The sequence below is a fragment of the Oreochromis aureus genome, linkage group 17 (genome assembly GCF_013358895.1).
Source record: "Oreochromis aureus strain Israel breed Guangdong linkage group 17, ZZ_aureus, whole genome shotgun sequence".
NCBI classification, from domain to species: domain Eukaryota; kingdom Metazoa; phylum Chordata; class Actinopteri; order Cichliformes; family Cichlidae; genus Oreochromis; species Oreochromis aureus.
In genome coordinates, this window is record NC_052958.1 from 39,818,688 (window position 1) to 39,839,905 (window position 21,218).

The 21,218-nt window shown below is 44.5% G+C and overlaps 1 protein-coding gene across 1 annotated transcript in view; it reads right to left on the bottom strand.

The window, feature by feature from the left end:
- Nucleotides 1-18,257, bottom strand: part of LOC120433970 (ryanodine receptor 2-like) — a 36,152-nt gene extending 17,895 nt beyond the window's left edge. The window contains exons 1-2 of the mRNA XM_039601207.1: nt 18,224-18,257; nt 344-500 (exon numbers count right to left, since the gene is read on the bottom strand). Of these exons, the coding sequence (XP_039457141.1) occupies nt 344-500; nt 18,224-18,256 (190 nt within the window). The 5' untranslated portion in view covers nt 18,257. The remainder of the gene's footprint in view (nt 1-343; nt 501-18,223) is intronic.
- Nucleotides 18,258-21,218: the final 2,961 nt, after the last annotated feature.

Sequence of the window (21,218 nt, forward strand, 5' to 3'; positions counted from 1 at the left end):
GAGGTGAAACGTCTTCAAGCAACTTAAAGAAGTCCAGACGCTTTTCTTTGCAAACTCCTTTGACTACGATGACCTGGATGACTGAGAACCTTCACAGACAGAACCAGAAATGATTGCTCTCAAAATAATTATACATTTGAATCAGCACTCTGTATTATAGAATAAAAACAAACACTTCCTGTGGTGTTTACTCTACTTTACAATATTAGAATGTATTCATTTTGGCTAATTGTTACCTAATTAACAATTGGCCAAAACACAACAGGAGTCCAAACAGAAGGACTCCTGCTTGTGTTTGGAGTCCATTAACTGTTTGTGTGCATGTATGTGTAGGATGCCTCACCCTGGATGATAGCCAGGAGGATTACAATGACAAAGAAGAAGAACGTGATGTCGAAGATGATCCGGTAGATCTCATACTCATCACCAGCTGGATCCTCAATCTGGTCACCAATTCCTCCACCTGCTCGCACTCCCACATACATGTGGAACATGTAACACTGGGAACAGAGAGAGATACACAGGAAGGGGGGTATAGGGGTAACAGAGGTCAAATCTTTTGCATTGGGTTTTTAATGGGCAGAATCATGACTGTCACAGCAGTTTGAACACACTAATTTTTCTGCAGCGTTTCTGAAACATCAGAAGACATGACATCTGTAAGACTCTTTGCAGTAAAAACAGGCATGATTCTAGTCACTGTAGAGGTCCAGTAACATTTTGAAAAATCATTGTTGCCCTCAACTCTGCAGATTACTAAGAAGCCATATGTGAATATGATCTAGAAACGCTGCTGTCTACCTTCTCCGGACCAAAGCTCATTTAAACCAGGGACCGAGGGAAAGTATAAAACATCTTCTGTGGTTGGACAAATACATATTTTAAATTCTTTTTGGATGACGCATCCTCCAGACTACAGAGGAAATGGACCATTCAACTTCCGATTAGCACTCAGTTACAATAGTGCCTGTGGATTTGGAAAGGCCAAATCAATGCTGAAACGTATGTTCAGTTTTTACAAGAGCATATGCTTCCATCCAGATTTCTGTCAGGGAAGGCGTTGCAAAACAATGCAAAACCACAAAAAAATTGTGTTGTTCTACCTTAGCAAGGTAGAGCTATTAATGCATCACTAACAGCACAGTGCAATGCTTGTTTTTGTACTTAAAAGCACTGCAGCACATTCGCAGACAGAACCTGCCCAGTGCTATCATAAATAAACAGCTGTAGCAGCACAGATGACAGCTTTTACAGTTTTAGTAATGTTTATATACAGTGGTTCCATCTTGGATGGTTAAGTTGGGCTGATTAAGGCTGTTGGCTGATGCGATGTTCAGAGTTGGAAATCTGACCTGAGGGGACGGGAAAAAATTCAGGAAATTCCAACTTCCGATTTCACATAGAAAGCACCATCTGACCATTTTTTGCTACTATAAGCCTTATTGTAAGGAAGGAGACAAATCTTGCTAGGGCACTGCCGTTCATTAGTGCATCTCTCCATCCCACTAAGCACCTGTCACCTTCTTGAACTACAGACAGGCAGAGCTGCCACCCTCAGCCCCTAATAGGAGACAAAAGAGCTCTATGGAATGCAATGGGTGGCTGACTATAGGGGATTAGTGTGTGTTTGTGTGTCCTGAAATTTCCGGGTGACAGAAGGCTTCCTTTTATCCTCAGAAAATACCATAGAGCCCTTATATAGTATTTCTTTCAGATGGCTTAGCAGCAGAAAACATTCTCATCTAAGCTGAGTCTTTACTTGGCATGTCTCTCATCACTGACAAGATGGTCATATGTTTGGCTTTGCGATACACTTACCTTTCACCCCTGACCCACACTGACATGCATTAATGACACAGGTGTTTATGTATAAGTAATGGCTTACACTACCAACATTTAAATTCATCATAATTGTTCCATTTCTGTTTCATGGCTACATCTTTGGTTAAACTTTACTATGTCACAAAGTTGTCTCTTTTAATCTGGCTAATCAATGTCAGCTTGTGCTGCATAGGTAAGGTAGGTAGGCACCGCTATCATGAAACTGGTATCCCAGTTTTCTACTAATATTATCTAATATTCTGGATATTTATAAGTGAGATATTTGTATTTATTAAAGCTATTTCTTATAAATGTAAACTTTGTAACATATTGTATTATTTATTTTACTTTAGTTTGTTACTGTTTTTGTCTTGGAGAAACTGTAAGTGCATAATTTTCTTAGGGATTAATAAAGTGTCCTGATTTTGATACTCCAAATGCCCTTATCCAGGTCACCAATTTTGGCACTGAGCTTAAATCACAGTAAAGGCTCAGGTTAGTAACATATAATTATTTATATTACTTTCACTGTTGCTATTCCTAAACACTTAATAATGCCTGAAAAAGAAGCGGACAAAATAAGTAATCTTCTTACTGCCTGAGGGTAACACTGCCGAGATTAAAACTACTGACTCAAAGCTCTCTGTCCATAAATGGAAGTGTTTGCTCTTTACAGACAGCAAAGAACAAAGTTTTAGTCAGACAAACGTGATGGGAGCAACTTCCCACAGCCAAGAAAGTGAAGCAGTGCATACCAGACATCCCAGTATTAGCTTTGGGTACAAAAAAGTATGTCGAGGCTCTCTTGGTGTAATTTTGGTAGGCTGGCCACTCCTGAGAAGCTTCACAGGTGTTCCATTTGTTTTCATTTATGAATAATGGCTCTCACCCATCATTCATATTTATCATCATATTTATCCCAATATTTTTATATGACATAATTGCCAGACACAATAACCAGAATTTTATCTTATACAGGGAGTGCAGAATTATTAGGCAAATGAGTATTTTGTCCACATCATCCTCTTCATGCATGTTGTCTTACTCCAAGCTGTATAGGCTCGAAAGCCTACTACCAATTAAGCATATTAAGTGATGTGCATCTCTGTAATGAGAAGGGGTGTGGTCTAATGACATCAACACCCTATATCAGGTGTGCATAATTATTAGGCAACCTCCTTTCCTTTGGCAAAATGGGTCAAAAGAAGGACTTGACAGGCTCAGAAAAGTCAAAAATAGTGAGATATCTTGCAGAGGGATGCAGCAGTCTTAAAATTGCAAAGCTTCTGAAGCGTGATCATCGAACAATCAAGCGTTTCATTCAAAATAGTCAACAGGGTGCATAAGAAGCGTGTGGAAAAACCAAGGCGCAAAATAACTGCCCATGAACTGAGAAAAGTCAAGCGTGCAGCTGCCAAGATGCCACTTGCCACCAGTTTGGCCATATTTCAGAGCTGCAACATCACTGGGTGCCCAAAAGCACAAGGTGTGCAATACTCAGAGACATGGCCGAGGTAAGAAAGGCTGAAAGGCGACCACCACTGAACAAGACACACAAGCTGAAACGTCAAGACTGGGCCAAGAAATATCTCAAGACTGATTTTTCTAAGGTTTTATGGACTGATGAAATGAGAGTGAGTCTTGATGGGCCAGATGGATGGGCCCGTGGCTGGATTGGTAAAGGGCAGAGCGCTCCAGTCCGACTCAGGCGCCAGCAAGGTGGAGGTGGAGTACTGGTTTGGGCTGGTATCATCAAAGATGAGCTTGTGGGGCCTTTTCGGGTTGAGGATGGAGTCAAGCTCAACTCCCAGTCCTACTGCCAGTTTCTGGAAGACACCTTCTTCAAGCAGTGGTACAGGAAGAAGTCTGCATCCTTCAAGAAAAACATGATTTTCATGCAGGACAATGCTCCATCACAGCGTCCAAGTACTCCACAGCGTGGCTGGCAAGAAAGGGTATAAAAAAGAAAAACTAATGACATGGCCTCCTTGTTCACCTGATCTGAACCCCATTGAGAACCTGTGGTCCATCATCAAATGTGAGATTTACAAGGAGGAAAACAGTACACCTCTCTGAACAGTGTCTGGGAGGCTGTGGTTGCTGCTGCACGCAATGTTGATGGTGAACAGATCAAAACACTGACAGGATCCATGGATGGCAGGCTTTTGAGTGTCCTTGCAAAGAAAGGTGGCTATATTGGTCGCTGATTTGTTTTGTTTTGTTTTTGAATGTCAGAAATGTATATTTGTGAATGTGGAGATGTTATATTGGTTTCACTGGTAAAAATAAATCATTGAAATGGGTATATATTTGTTTTTGTTAAGTTGCCTAATAATTATGCACAGTAATAGTCACCTGCACACACAGATATCCCCTAAAATAGCTAAAACTAAAACAAACTAAAACTACTTCCAAAAACATTCAGCTTTGATATTAATGAGTTTTTGGGTTCATTGAGAACATGGTTGTTGTTCAATAATAAAATTATTCCTCAAAATACAACTTGCCTAATAATTCTGCACTCCCTGTAATGTTATGGGCCGATACAACAAGTCATATGATGCCGTTACTGCTATTGATGTTAAATGCCATAAGCAACTTTAAAACTTTTTAAACAGGAACTAACTAGAAAAAAAAAGTTGAGGTAAACTAAAAATGTTCCAATGAAATTACTCTGATATCCTCCTGACTACCAGGAAAAAAAAGTTTTTATTTTTTAGATATCACATGTCCACTGCAGAGGACATTGGAAGGCCAAACATGTAAAACGGAACTTTGATGGCAAACAGTTGCTTCCCCACAAAAAAGAGGTAAACCTAAGAACAAGGTTAACGTCCACAGACCAGCATCACTTTTGATTAATTCTGTTGTGTTTATTTGGAGTGATACTTCAAAAAGCAATTCCCCTTCTTGGAAACACAGAGGAATACCTTGCACTTTGTGCACATCACGTATGTTCTGCTCGTGCAGTTGGATCTGCGACATCTTGATGCATGTGTTTCATCCACCATCTCTGGAAGATGGATGGCACCATAGTGTCTCAGAGCTTCATTTGGCTGAGGTTTCCACTTTTGGCGTGGGGGAGTATAGTCATCTACACTGTCATTTGCACTTCCTCCTTGAGCCTGAGTAATCAACTCTTCACCAAGCAGCAGCTTGAAGTCAAGGAGCTTCAGTGGTTTCTTTCCCCGAAACTGCAAGTCACTCCTATACTGAAGCCACGAGTTGGTGATTGCCAGATCAAAAAAGTGGAGAACTGCACGTACTGTCCATTTCCGAGTACGAGAGGCCATCCTGTAGAAACTCAACATTCGGTCAACAAGGTCCACGCCACCCATGTTGGTATTGTACTCAGCAATTGCCAGTGGCCTTGGCACCTGGACAAATCGTTTGTCTTTCTTGGACCATCTTGTGCGTGTGTCCTGAGGTTCAATGCCATAGGCAGAGGATGCCATGACAACTGGCTTGTTGTCCAACCACTTAATGACAGCAAGTTCAGGAGGACTTCGTCTGACTACCATCTCTGATGCCCCTCTTTCTTTCTTCTTGAAGGGCTTATCCCCTATGATCTTGCACTCCTTTGGAATCCTGTTACTCATGAGGGTTCCAGTTCCAGTCAGCCCTTTCATCTTTAGGGTGTCAAGGAGTTTGATAGTTGTGAAGAACCTGTCAAAGAACAGGTGGGTTCCTTGGGGAACAGACTCTGCCAAATGAAGAACAGCTTTCTCTCCAATACCCATTCCTCCTGTATCCCCGAAGGTAGTCTTGCCTTGGTAGACCACAAAGTCTAAGACCAAACCAGTTGGTGCGGCTAAGACAAACACCTTCAATCCAGTTGGGTATGGCTTGCCTGGTACGTACTGGCGCACTGGGCAGCGACCAGTAAATGGGATCATTGCTCGTCAATGCACAATTTTTCTGTCCTAGGTAGACTCAGACATCCTTGCCTCACTTTGGCCAAAAGGGGCCTGATTTTCCACAAGAGATCACTTCTTTTTTCATCATCTGAAACATCAAGGTCATTGATGATCTTGATGGAATTTCTGAAACCTGTAGAAACGATTTCTAGTCATGGATTCTGCCACAACTTGAACTCTGGTGTTTGAGGCCCAATACATTTGAATGTTTGGATATCCTAGACAACCCATGTAAATAAATCCCAAAGAATGTCTTCAGTTCTTCAGGAGTGGTATTTAGTGTTGCTCCAGACTCAAGGATTGCACGCTGATTTGTGCACAAGGCCATTCTTTCAAACACTGAGTCATCGATGTACTGCTTGAAGTAATCCATTGGGGCCCAGTTTTCGCGTGTCATGGCATCATTGTTCTCAACAATGGCAGGATCATCAACTTGGAATTTGAATCTTGAAAAAGGGAAGAAAACACTTAAATGAGTCTCAATTGTTAAATAAAATTTGGTATTGTTTTAAAATATAAACTCAAGGTGTACTTTGAATTCCTGCTCCACAGTGGACGCCGACTGCACTGTTCAGCTTGATCTGACTCCTCGGTATCTGCTTGCCCTGCCTGAATTTCATCCTCAGAGCTCCCTGAATCATCTTCCTCTGCTTCTGGCTCAAACAATGCATCTTGATCTTCTTCATCAGACAACTCAAGATCTGAGTTTCCCTCAACAATTCGTAATAAAATTCTTTCTGCTTCAGAAAAAGACTCCCTTTCTGGTCATTTGAAAAAAATGGAACAAAATAGAGGAAATAACTACAAATGTCCACTACAAATGCCCCAAGATTAACTATTTTCTGCAGCATTAATCTCTTGGTTTGTAAAAATGTTGCATTTTACTGTTATATTTATATGTTCTTTATAGCTTTTAATGACCAATTTATCACCATCCTCTAATAACTACCCTTTTGAAGGAGCTGATACTCATAGGGATCATTTTGTGCCAAATAAGAGTTACTTGGCCCAGAAAACACACATATTTACGTGAGCAAAGAAAGTTCATAATACAGATTAGAGACCAGCAGTTATAAAATCACTACGTACTAACTAATCAGTTGTCCAGAAAATAGTGCCACCATTCGTGGAACTTCCCTCTGAGGGATCTTTTGGCTTTCCCTGATGAGCATCAAAAAAAGAAACAAAGATTCTAAAACAAACCCATTTTTGATATTTTTTTTCCCCTGTTGGCTGTGATTTTTAAAATTATTTTGTTATTTAAACATTAACATATGATCCTTAAATGGACACCTATATGTACTTTTTGACCTTATATCAAATATGCACACAGTCTAAGCCTATCACTGGAGCCGCATCACTGGAGCCACAGCACCAATCCATCTGTCCATCTCCTGCTCCCCTCTCCCCTCACTCGTGAACAAGACCCCAAGATACTTAAACTCCTTAACATGGGGCAGAAACTCGTCCCAGAACCAGAGTGGGCACTCCTTGTCAGGGTCCTGGGTCTGAGCGACCCAGGGACCCTGAGCAGTTATGGTCTAATATTATATTGTATGTATTTTGTATTGCTGTCCCTGTTCTCCCTGCTTGTAGACTTATGTGCATGTAGGTGTGTGTGTGTGGCCCTGGCAGGTGATTGGCCACACCTGAAGACCTTGACACACCTGCAGCTGATCAAGGCTCGTCGGGGGAGCTACATAGGAGAGTCTTGAAGCTCCCACCGGCGCGGGATCATTCCATGAGGCTCCACGTTAGTCTTCCTGTTGAGCCAAGTTAGTGTGTGTATGCCCGCGGTTATATGTGTCCTGACGGCTGCTTCTATTGTATCCCCAGGAGAGGTGTGGAGAGCCAGACAGCACCCAGCACGGGGAGTGCTGAGACACGGGAGCGGAGAGCACAAACACTGGGAGAAGACACGACACGGGAGTCTGGGGAAAGCACGGGGATTTATTGTTGTTGTTTCCATCACTGTAAATAAACGCACTGTTCGCACACAGAGCACCGCGCCTGGGTCCTCCTTCCTCACACCCCCCACGGTCTGCCAGCCAGACCGTGACAGAATGATCCCGCCAGACATGGACCCAGCGGTCTCTGAGGAGAGGCTCAGGAGGGAGGTTATGGACAGAGTTTATAGACTTTGTGAGCTATGGTGGGAGAAGCCCGCGGAAGAGTTGCGTCGCGCCGTGGAGAGACGGCTGCAGGAGACGCTTTTTAAGTTTCCCTGGCTGATGGACTCCCTCAATGCAGTCGTCCTGGATTTCCTGCTCTCAACCCTCCACCTCCACTCTCCTACTCAGGCTGCTCACCGGCTCGGACAGCTGGTGGATTCTCAGCCTGAGACGCCGACCCCGACGTCTACATGGACACGACGTTCGCGCCGCCGGCGTTCCTCACCGCAGCCAAATTTCCGGACGTCTCAAGAGCCGGCTGTGGTGAGTAATTCGGACACTTTTTCATTTCCCTCACCATCTGTTTTTGTGTCTGCAGTAGAGCGATGGCGCCGCTGGCGCTGCCGTAAGCCAGCCGGCGGGCGCGGGTAACATCACCTCGGTCAGGGGTCTCCACACCACTCGCTGCTTCACCATCTGCAGCTGTAGCACCGCCGTCGTCTCATCTGCCTGCAGCCACCATTCTGCCATCTTCTCCACCACCTGCTGCTACGTCGCCACCCGGACCTGCCCTGCCCGAGCAGGGGCTCGGAGAGCGGGAGGAGCCCGCACCGCCAGCGCCGCTGCTGGAGGACCTCGACGAGCCGGAGGGACCGGCATTGCCAGCAGAGGGGCTCGGCGAGCCGGAGGAGCTCGCGCTGCCCGAGCAGGAGCTCAGCGAGCCGGAGGAGCTCGCGCCGCCAGCTGGGGAGCCAGCACCGCCACCTTATACTCCACCTGCAGCTACCGCATCACCATCTTCGCCTCCGGATCAACCGTCTGTAGCCACACGCGGCGGAGGAGCAGCTCGGCGAGCGGAGGAGCAGCTCGGCGAGCGGAGGAGCCTGCGCTGCCAGCCAGGGCGGGCAGGAGCTCGGCGAGCGGAGGGCTCGCGTTGCCAGCAGAGGAGCTCGGCGAGCGGAGGAGCCTGTGCTGCCAGCCAAGGGCGGAGGAGCTCGCGTCACCAGCTGAGGGCTCGGCGAGCGGAGGGGCTCGCGTCGCCAGCAGAGGAGCTCGGCGAGCCTCGGAGGGCTCGGCGTCGCCAGCTGAGGAGCTCGGCGGCGGGAGGGCTCGCGTCGCCAGCAGAGGAGCTCGGCGGCGGGAGGGGCTCGCGTTGCCAGCAGAGGAGCTCGGCGAGCGGAGGGACCGGTGTTGCAAGCAGGGGAGCTCGGCCAGCGGGAGGAGCCCGTGATGCCAGCGGAAGACCTCAGGAAGCCGGAGGGACCTCCACGTCTAGCGCGCCCTCCACGCCATCCACGTCTAGCGCGCCCTCCACGCCATCCACGTCTAGCGCGCCCTCCACGCCATCCACGTCCAGCGCGTCCACGTCGGCGACCAGCGCTTCATAGGCCTTGTGACACTCCTCGCTGTTGCTCATCGGAGCAATGTCGTCGTCGCCACTGGACCCGGGGCAAGCCTCCGGAGCTTGCAGCGCCGCCGCCCGCCGTCACTGGACCGGGGCAAGCCTCCGGAGGAGCAGCAGCGCCGCCGCCGCCGTCACTGGGCCCGGGGCAAGCCGCCGGAGGAGCAGCAGCGCCGCCGCCACCGTCACTGGACCCGGGGCAAGCCTCCGGAGGAGCAGCAGCGCCGCCGCCATCACTGGACCCGGGGCAAGCCTCCGGAGGAGCAGCAGCGCCGCCGCCGCCGTCACTGGACCCGGGGCAGGCCACCGGAACCGTTTCGCCGCTGCTACCGGACCTGTGGCAGGCCACCTGAGCTGCGGCTTCACCGCCACTGGATCAGTGGCAGGCCCCCAGAACTGTTTTGCTGCTGCTGCCGGACCCATGGCCGTCCGCGGGCTGCAACGTTGCCATCATTGCACTAGAGGGTGCCGACCCTTAGAGGGGGGGTACTGTCAGGGTCCTGGGTCTGAGCGACCCAGGGACCCTGAGCAGGTATGGTCTAATATTATATTGTATGTATTTTGTATTGCTGTCCCTGTTCTCCCTGCTTGTAGACTTATGTGCATGTAGGTGTGTGTGTGTGGCCCTGGCAGGTGATTGGCCACACCTGAAGACCTTGACACACCTGCAGCTGATCAAGGCTCGTCGGGGGAGCTACATAGGAGAGTCTTGAAGCTCCCACCGGCGCGGGATCATTCCATGAGGCTCCACGTTAGTCTTCCTGTTGAGCCAAGTTAGTGTGTGTATGCCCGCGGTTATATGTGTCCTGACGGCTGCTTCTATTGTATCCCCAGGAGGTGTGTGAGAGCCAGACAGCAGCCAGCACGGGGAGTGCTGAGACACGGGAGCGGAGAGCACAAACACTGGGAGAAGACACGACACGGGAGTCTGGGGAAAGCACGGGGATTTATTGTTGTTGTTTCCATCACTGTAAATAAACGCACTGTTCGCTCACAGAGCACCGCGCCTGGGTCCTCCTTCCTCACACCCCCCACGGTCTGCCAGCCAGACCGTGACACTCCTGCATTTTCTGACTGAGCACCATGGTCTAAGACTTGGAGGTGCTGATTCTAATTCCTGATGCGTCACACTTGGTTGTGAACCGCTCCATTGTGAGCTGCAAACAAAAAGATTGTGCCACAGAAAGACTAGAAAAAATAATTTAGACTACATGACCAAAAACACAAACACAAATGTTAGTTAAAAAAAAAAGGTCTGCAAGGTGTTGCCTCAGCAGACGGATCTGCGTATTTGATTTGGGACTGGTTTAATGGTACAACAGCAGTAATCTTTAGCCACAGATTCACATTTCCGCGATTGAGTATTTTCAGCAATAAGTCAGTGTGTGTTTAAATTTACATTGAATCAATTTCCTTATTTCTTTAAAGGTGACAGTGCATGTTAATGAATACATCAGTGTAAATATGCCAGTTAGCCAAAAGGCTACCCTTCATCTGTCGCCCCTGGCAGGTCAGACAAAATCTATAAACACGAAATTTAACACACCATCAGACAATGTAGAAACGATCTAGTCAGACCACAAAAACATAAAATTACAACATGAAATGTCATAGTACAATAAAACAATAAATATAAAACATACAACAATAAAGATAACACAGATTAATATAAAATTAATAATCACTAATCAAATTCCTCTTTAGCCATTGTTTGAGAAGAGTTTTAAATGTGTTGAAGGTAGTACATTCTCTTATTACAGCTGGAATATCACTCCAAATCTCACTACCTGTAACTGATAATAACTGTTTGCTGAGTGTTATGTCTAAAAGGTATTGCACAATCACCTCTAGTAGAGGATCAGGTTTGTTTTCCACTGATAATGGATTTTAACATGACTGATCAATGATTGCACGTCCATGATGGATCTTATAAATACAACGAGCAAACTTCAATGTTTTAAAATGTTCAAAACTTAGGATATTATATTTCTGAAGTATGACGGAAGGAAAAAGTTACATTATTTCATATTTTAAAAAAATCCAATTTCATATGATCAAATTTATGTCAAAAAATCTAAATTTTATTCCCTCCTATGTCATGTGTGAGTACTGTACTGTAAATGTCATGGATATCAGATGACACTGATAACCTAATGCTAATTGCAATAACTATGCAGAGGTCTCTAGGCCTCGACTTTTATGGAGCATGTGAAGTTTGGGGCAGAGTGGACAAAGAAAAGTTTCTCAGCAGGTTCAACAGGTTGCTACAACACAGGCCGATGAAGTATTGCACTCACTCATCCAAAGTGGCAAACATGTAACGTACACCCTAAGACTGATGCTGCTTTTTACTCCTTAGTTATGATTTAATCTGATATTCTGTAGCCTTGGAGACAGTTTGCATAGATTAGAATGTTAGATTCCTGTGATGTCATCGATGCCCATGTTTTGTTTTAATGTCTTGTGATAGTTCTAACTGCATACAAAGTCAGAGTTCAAGTGAGTTTAGTACAAAGAGTACAATTTTGAACCAGTTCCTGACATGTCGTCAAAATCTTGGCTGACCTTTACCACACCACGTGCTGTGGGTGTGCGTAAATATCTAGGTGAGTAAAGTCTCCTTTACCTGTTAAATTCATCTTAATTTGGGGCTTTTCCTTCAGGTGTTTTGATTCAGTAGTAACCAAGTGATCTTTGTACAAACTGCAGACCGCCACACTGAGCCCTGGTTCCTCAGGATAGAGGACAGGGCGTCAGATGGGCGAATCAAAACTCAAACGAAAAGATTGTGCCACAGAAAGACTGGAAAAAGCTTCCAAAAGAAGCAAGGACAGCAAAAGTCCAACCCCAGGCCTCAGCCATCTTGTCTTGGAGAAGTGTAAGTGAGACATTCAGAGATTATGTTTTGTTTTCTAGTTATTGATCATCTGTGAGGCCTGTGTGGAGTTCAGAGGTCTAATTGGTTTTGGTTTTCCAGCTGCTTTCAGAAAGAAGAGCAGCAAGCGAAAGTCAAGCAGCGATGGAACAAAACAACCACGCAGTAAAAGAGCAAGACATCAAGCTCACAGGAGGAGGCCAGCTGCTCCGTCTTTGAGGCAGATACACCTTTGCCCAGCACATACAAAAGTCACAGTATAGGTAAGAAGTACACACCACACCTGCAGTGATAGGCGTCTTTCCCAAGCTCTCAGAGTTTAGCTGGTATCCATCTGCTAATCACCAGGAAGCTTCTAACAAAGCCTGTGTGAATGTGTAAATTGAGGCAATGACAGCTTTCCTACATAAAACTAATCACAACCCCTGTGTTTGTTTTGTCTCTCTGTAGAGGACTTTGAAGAAAAATACAAAAAGCAGGATAAGCTGGGTGAAGGAGGCTTTGGGACTGTCTTCTTTGGAAAAGCATGAGAGACAATTTCCCAGTATGGCTTCTTATGTGTGCACTTTACAATTCTTGAGTTCCTCCTGTTCTCTTTTTCTAAAACACATTTTCTTTGTAATGCAGGTGGTGATTAAGCATGTTGCTCATGTTTTAGTCAGCTACCAACCAGTGGTAAGAAATGTTTGTCTTTTTCTGTTGTTTTCCCCAACATGTACCTCAAACAGCCTAATGTTTGAACACTGACCTTGATGTTCTGTTTCTCAAGCTTCTTAATGGTGAAATGACCAAGATTCCCAAGGAGGTGGCATTGCTAATAAAAGTGGGGGCAGGACCAGAGGCTACAAGCAGCAATGTGACCCCCATTTTAATCGACTGGTATGACTTGGAAGACGAACTCATTATGGTCTTTGAAGGCCAAAAGAAAACATAGACTTGGAAGCCTACCTGGCAAACAGAAGAACCTTTGTGCACGAGAGGGAGGTTAAGGTCAGCGGTGGCAAGATAACATATATGGCAGTCCTTAATGGATAATGTAAATCTGATTATTTGAGCGTATTTTTCATTTGTCTGTCAGGTCATAATGAGACAGCTGGTACATGCAGCCGCTGAAATGCAATCAAGGGTGTCTTCCATCGAGACATTAAGCCAGACAATATTGTGTGTGACACATCGCCTGATCATCCAGCATTTCAATGTGTCAGATTCATCGATTTTGGCATTGGAGTCACTTTTACACCAGAAGCAATCACACGAAGAAATGGTGGGTCGTCAGCCTCACCGTTTAAATGTCCTTGCCTGCCCACATGCTTAGTCCCCAGCAGCTTAGTGCCCACAGCTTAGTGCCCACACGCTTAATGCCCACAGCTTAATGCCAGCTTAGTGCCCACAGCTTAGTGCCCACAGCTTAGTGCCCACACGCTTAGTGCCCACATGAATTCCTTACCATGAATAATTTCTCTCTGGATTTTAGGGACCAAATCACCTGCTCCAAACTGGCAGGACTTTAATGCCACCACAGCAGACTGCGTCACAGTTTTGCAGCTGGAGTGCGGTGATGGATTGGCTGGTGCGTCACATCATCCTGATGACAACAACACATCTGAGATGCGCACTGACATTTCAGAGGGTAAGCTGAATGTTAATTCTTTAACCTGTCGCATTACAAGGCTTGAAAATTCTGTTTTCTGTGTTATCTGTCTTTATCTGTATCGCTAATGCACACTTATATAAACACCAACGTGATAAACTCGAACCCCACTTTTGTATTTCTGAACAGATTGCAAGTGTTTTCTGTTGGGTTGTTACTGTCAGAGCCATGAAGACCGTCTCACCCTAGAGGAAGTTCAGAATCATCCCTGGCTCAAATGACGTACTGATGCCAAGTAAAACAGGGTTACAGAGCAGGAGCTCTAACAAACAAGTATTCGGTCACATTCAAAAGCTATGGCACATAGCTGTCCATGTTTTATCATTTCTATCATTTTACAGGGCCCGCCCTCTGGAAGCACCCACAAGAGCAAGTGGACCATGAGATCGCAGTGGAACTTCCACCAGTCTTTAGTCTTGTTGCCATTGTATTTTCCATACATTTCCCACCCACCCCAGCAATCCGTGGAAGGGGATCTCTCTGAATTGCCTTTCCCGAGGTTTCTTCTCAAGTTTTGAGGAGTTTTCCTCGTCTTCTTAGAGAGCTTGTGCTGGGTTAAAACTGTTGCTACTATCAGCCTGAGTTATGAGTACAGTTGTGGCCTAATGTTTTGTCAGTGGTACAAAGTTTGCTTTTGCGCACTTTGCCACTTCAGTCTGTGTTAGAGCCACAACTGTATACACAACAGAACCGAACATGCTCAGCTTTGCCAAAGCTAGCAGGAATTGGAGTTTAATTTGATCAATTAATTATTTATGAATCAATTTAACAAACAAATGGGCAAATGTAAAGAAATGTATCAATCAGGGAATTAGTAGCAACATTAATTGGACAATCTAAATTTATTGGTTGATTATTAAATGAATCTGGATAACTCATCCTGCATCTCCTGTGTGTTTATGTCACTGATATTGATTTATTAATGATTATTTTTTTGTACTAATGCGTCACAATTTCCTTGAAAGTGAAAGGGTCTGGATTTCTTCTCTTAAGCGCCTCAGTGTCATCATCCTGTTCTGTCATACTAAGAAATGCAGTTGTGAGTTTTTCATTGCTTCACCTGCACAAAATACCTGGGCACAAAAAATGGTCCAGCTCTCTCCTGCTGTCCTGTTGTATAAGGCGCACACAATTCACCGTGATGAGAGGATAACCTTTCTCACTGCTCCTGTCCTTGATCCTCTGAGTCACTTAAACACCAAACTACTTGTGTGATATGTTGGTCCAGATTCACTGTTAGATGCTGAGCTTGTGGTGATACTCTAAGCCACTACTGTACTCTGGCTGTTTCAGAGTTTTCACAGTCACTGCTTTCAGGTGTCTCCATCCAGTCACGTCTCCCAACATGATGACTTCTTTTCTTTTGGTTCCCTCTACGTGGAAGTGGTCCCCCAGTGGTCAACAGGTAGGTCATTCACGAGGTGTAGGAGATTTCTATGAAGTAAACACATTACGTCTCTGAACACATTTTGTAAATGGGACTGTCACTCACTTGTTGTTTGACTCCCAGCAAGGTCTCAGTTTTCCAGGTCCTCCCCTCTCACTCATGTTACAGACCAGGACACTGTCTCACCAGGTTGGAGAGTGACTGTGTTCTGTGTCTGATGATCATAGTTCTTCTTACGCCTTGCACTAGAGTGCTGGCTGTTCTCAGCTTCTGTCTGGTGGCCTCCTCCATCCACAAAGCCCACTTTTTAGCATTGCTCTGAGGTGTTTCAGTCCGATCTCTGGCTAACAGGCCAAAAATTAAGTCTACTAGGAGATGGGGGTGTCGACCCAACATGAGGCAGTGGGGTGAAAAGCCTGTTGCCTCGTGCCTGGTGCAGTTGTATGCATGTACTATCTGAGGCAGATGCTCTTTCCAGCTGCTCTTTGCCTTCTCCTCCAGTGTCCTTAGCATTTGAAGAAATGTCCAATGAAATCACTCAGCTGGGTTGCCATTTGGATGGTATGGTGTTGTCCTTGAGTGAGCAGCTGCAGCCAGGTGTCGTAGGGTTGTAAATAAGTCATTTTCAAATTCCCGCCCTTGGTCGTGGTGTAGCCATCTTGGAAATCCAAACTGGGGGATGAAGTCATTAAAAATCTTTTCTGCAGCTGTTCTGCCAGACTTGTTTTTTGTAGGGTACGCCTGAGCAAACCTGGTGAAGTGGTCAATGACTACCAAAATGTAGTCGTAGCCCCCCTTGCTGGCCTCCAGGTGCATATAGTCTATGGACACAAGTTCGAGTGGTGCAGATGTGGAGGCATCATCCCATTGGGGCTCTGATGTGTTTGACTGGTTTCTTTTGCTTAATGCAGGGGCGTTTTCTGGTCACATATGCCTCAATGTCCCTGTTCATAAGAGGCCAGTAAAACGGTCCCGTGCCAAGTGAATGACCCTCTCTGCCCTCGTGACCCATCATGGAGATGTTTAAGCACTAGGAGATGATATTGTGCTGGCAGCACAAGCTGCTTTCTCTGAGCTGCTGTACGATGTTGCAGCTGATTTTCCATATAAAGCTTTCCCCACTCGTGCATAAGCTTTCTCACAGAGCCACTGGCTCTCCTTCTGCCATCATTAGTTATTACTGATTTTGTTTCTTTCAATTTGATAAGTTAACTGATAGTTGCATCCTTCCTTTGGGATTTTACCAGGTCACTGTGACAGGCTGCAATGGTGACATGTTCACAGGTGTCTCTGGCTGGGCATGTTAGGCACAGGGCAGCGACATATGCAGCATCTTGTCTCTTTGCAGACTCACAACCCTCCCATGTAGCCTGAATGGCCTCTCTCGTCAGCTCTTCAGTACACTTTGTGAGGGAGGTGTCAATGTCAGGTGGAAACCAAGAGAATGAGTCTGCATCAGTGTTCACCTTCCCCGGCCTTTATTTGACATCAAACCTGAAATCTGCCAGCTCACCTACCCAGCGGTGGCCTACTGCATTCAGCGTTGCAGTACTCATCACATATGTGAGGGGATTACTGTCTGTATAGACCAGGGGTCGCATGTGGCTCTTTCATCCTTATACTCTGCGGCTCCACGTGGCTTGGGACAATAAATGATAAGTATTTATTTGAAGTGTATTTTTTTTCTTGGCTACTTTTTAAATTGTAGAACTAAATTGGAAGATTATTGTGATCTTGAAATATTAAAATAAAATTAGATTTTATTATTTTCATTGTTCAAAATAACCGTTGCATAACGTGGAAGCTGGTGCACCCGCCAAAATGCCGTGCATGTATCGAGACTTTCAACCCCGGGTAGGCCAAGTATGGAGAAATGTAAGAAAAGAAAAATACAGGGGCGATTCTAGGATCAGAGCTTTGGGGGTGCTGAGCACCCACAGAGTTGCCCAGCCAGGCAAGATAAACTTTACTCGTCACAATCAGACTTCTTCCCTGTCTCTGTCAGTCCCTGCATCCTTAAATGTCTCCAGTTGTCCTGAGTTCTTTCTGACTGTCTCCTTTGTGCATTTAAACCCATGTTCCTCCCTGTCCTCGTCATCTGTTGTCTTCTTCTTCGTTATCAGTCATCATAATTTTACCATCTCTGTGCAAATTATTACAAAATATTGATAAAAAAAAAATATAAAAATGGAGGCAACTTTACCTGTGGTAAAATCGTTACTGCAGATACTAATTTTACTAATTTACTAATACTAATTTTGTGTTGTAAGATTTATGAGTTTCATGCTTTCATAGTGGTACTTGGGAGAGCTTGACATTTTTATCAGGTGGTACACACTGTAAAAAGTTTGAGAATAACTGATAAGTGTATGTGTGATTAAGATTAAGGAACTGACCTCCCAGCCCATTGTTCCTTCAGTGGGCTGGTTTCAGTCACTATGCAAATGTACTGTTTATAAGATTGGGGAAACCTGCAATCAGCTGAGACTGAAAAAGTCACTTGGATGAGTGATGAAACGTTTCTCCCACAAAACGCTACATCCAGATGAACAGAATCAACTTTTGGAGAAGTGTGTGTGTGCTTTTGGAAAACATTTAAAGCTGCAGTACAGAATCTTTGAAACAAGCTAGCTTAAACATTTTTAGAATATAAACAGAGCACTCTGCTTTTCTTTACAGCTCCTCACTCCACCAGGGCTGTTTGGCACTTTCTGATAGTGCGCAAATGTGATGTATGTACTGCGGCATTCACACAGACAACTAGATGGTCCAAAAGTTGGCCTACCTATTACTGGCTGAGGTTTTAGTAGAGTTGTGGCTGAACCACATAAAAATATATCATTAATTTTAATCTCCCCAATAAATTATCACGTTATGTTGGAATGTTGTTAAAGAGGGTCAAAAATGTTTCAACCCAGTTTGTTTTGCAGATTCTGTATAGCAGCTTTAATATAGCGAGGACAAAACTTCCAGATTGTGTGAGTAAAATCAGGTTTTTTCTCTTTGTCAGGTTAATAGTTTCTGTTGTGCCTGTCACTATTCCCTGTCCGTTTTCTTACCTGGTTCTTCCTGACCTTGTACTTTCTCCTCATGTTCCCCTCTTTCCTCTCTCCCTCTTTGGACTGACAATCATACACAAATAGATTGTATTCAATTAGATAAAAAAAAATTACATTAATATGAAAAAATACTATTAAGATCACTAACAAAAAGTCCTCTCTCAGTGTACTTTCAACCAAAAGGCAAATAACCAAACCACAAGAACATCTAATAAAAGATATAAATATTGAAACACTGATCCAACATTATTCTTGATTAACGGATTATTTGATTTTACACTTTTACCTGAATGTGGCTCCTTTTTTTGAAAAAACTTCCATTATGAACCTGGCTGTCTCTCTGTACACACACACACACACACACACACACACAAGAGTTATAAGGTTAATGGGCATTCAGTCAGTTAGCTAGTTAGTATCCATTTCAAACAGGACAGTGGTAAAAACAGCAGGCTACGGAAAATGTTCAGTTTCAGATTTTAAATAGGCTGTATAAATTTCAATGGGAGCAACAGGACGGTCAAATGTTGCTGATTTTACTACAGAGCAGGAGGGATTGTACGGTAGCAAACATCGTAGGAAAACACGTTTCCCACACTGCAGGTTACCTGGTGTAAGGTTTTCAGCTTAAAAGAAACATGGTCTGACTCCTACCTAACTATATAAAGAGTAACGGAAGGTAAATGCAGCTAACATGCCCTGTTTTAAGCCAGGCACTTACAGCTCCGCTCCGCTGCGTCTCAGCCACCATCGCTCTGGCAGCAACGGAGCCAGAGCAGCGGAAACCGAGCTGGAACAAACCATTTTGGGAGGGGGGGATATCTATACTTTTGTTGTTAAAATGTTACGTCTCAACCAAGTACTGTATGCTTTTATATTTTTTAGTAGTGTGTCACACAAACAGCAAATATTGTCAAAAACAAGTAAGAAATCTTACTGGTTAAAAATGGGCTAAAATCGCCCCTGCCCAGTGAGTTGACGTCACTCCAGCGCGAAAACTGCGATCTGGAAGCAGTCAGTGATCAATAACTGATCAATAACCGTTATTAGCAGCCGATAAGGAGACCGGATGGGTTCTGGGACGGAACACAGTTTCTAAGGGACCAGACTCTGAAGTTTTCCCGGTGAGTGGATCCGGTCCCGGTGTTTCAGGATAGCCGATTAGATGTCTGTTAAGATTCTCAGTCATCCAGGTCATCGTAGTAAGGAGCTTGGAAAGAAAGCGTCTGGACTTCTTTAATCTTTATCTATCTTTAATGGATAGCCGGTTAGATTTGTTTACATGTTCCAGATGCTGCATCCGATGCTGATTATAAATATTTAAATATAGTTAAAGGGAAAAACCCTTTGACTGGACTTGGACCGTTGTTTATATGACATTTTTCGGTTATGTTTCATGTTGCTAAGACATATGGAGCTGAACGGTGACGGCTCCTAGCGTCAGATGCGCTCGATTAATTCTGTTACTACTGCTAATTTCTCTGCTCTTTTTTTTACCAACTCTGCCCTTTACGACTCCAGACGTCTTTTGGATTTATCGGTTAATGAGCTTACCAATCTTTTTAATTCCACATGCTCTTCTATTTTGGACACTGTGGCTCCTACAAAGACAAAGCGTACTAAGTTGTTATATCAGCCCTGGCTGAATGAAACTACCCATGCTCTCAGGCGTGAATGCCGTCGCGCTGAGAGGAAGTGGAAAAAGGACAAACTTCAAATGTCCTGGAAATTCTTCGTAATTGTTTAGCAAAATATCAGAAGACCGTGAAAGCTGCTAAATCTGCCTTTCTGTCAGGTCTTATTTTGACCAATTGCCACAAACCTCGCGCCCTTTTAACATTTTTAACTCTAATTGATCCTTGTGCTACCACATATAAGGAGGCCTCCTCGTCCCTTTGTGAACATTTCTTAAGGCATTTTATTGATAAAGTTACAACGTTAAGGGCCCCGTTTTCACCGGTAGTCTCACATCCAGCTCCAGCTTTTAAATGCTCCTGTGGCGACCCACTAGAGGGCTCCACTCACACCCAAGCTTGGAAGAAGGGTTCTGTTGTGTTTGGGCGGAATATGCTCAGTTCATGTTTGGAGGTGAATAAAGTTGGAGTGTAAAACTACGGCTCCTGAGTCATGTGTCCCATGCCTCCATACTCTGCTGTTTTCCAGCAGTTTGAGCCTGTGTTTGGATGTAAAGGAAATAATTGATCACTTAACAATCTCCAACTCCCCACATGATATTCTTCCAGCCCGCATTTTCAAGGAAGCGCTGAACACTATTGGACCTTGTATTTTATTCATATTGAATGCATCAATGTCTTCAGGCTGTGTACCGTCTGCCTTCAAGCCTGCTGTTGTACAACCTGTTATTAAGAAGACTAATCTTGACTCCAGTGTTCTTTCCAATTATAGGCCGATTTCTAAACTTTCCTTGATGTCAAAAATCCTGGAAAAAGTAGTCTGTAAACAACTTCAGACCTTCTTAGATACCAATGGTATTAGTGAAAAGTTCCAGTCTGGCTTTAAGCGTCAACATAGTACTGAGACTGCTTTGCTAAGAGTTTTTAATGATCTCCTTTTAACTGCTGTTTCAGGTTGCTCTGTGGTTTTAGTATTACTGGGTCTGACCTCTGCTTTTGACACCGTAGCTCATAAGATCTTTTTATCAAGATTAGATCAAGTAGTTGGTCTTAAGGGCACAGCTTTGTCTTGGTTTAAATCTTATCTCCCAGAGAGGTCATTCTCCATTGCTATGAGGCAATATTCCTCCTCTTCTGCCCCCTTTCACTGTGGGGTGCCTCAGTGGTCTGTTTTGAGCCCTATGTTATTCTCTCTGTACTTGTTGCCCTTGGGATCTATTTTCAAAAAGTATAATATTTCTTTCCATTGCTATGCCGATGACATTCAAATATCTTTTCCTCTGACCTTGAATGTCACAGATACATTGCATACATTGTTTAATTGTCTTTATCAGGTGCCAGAATGCATGATCATATCACTC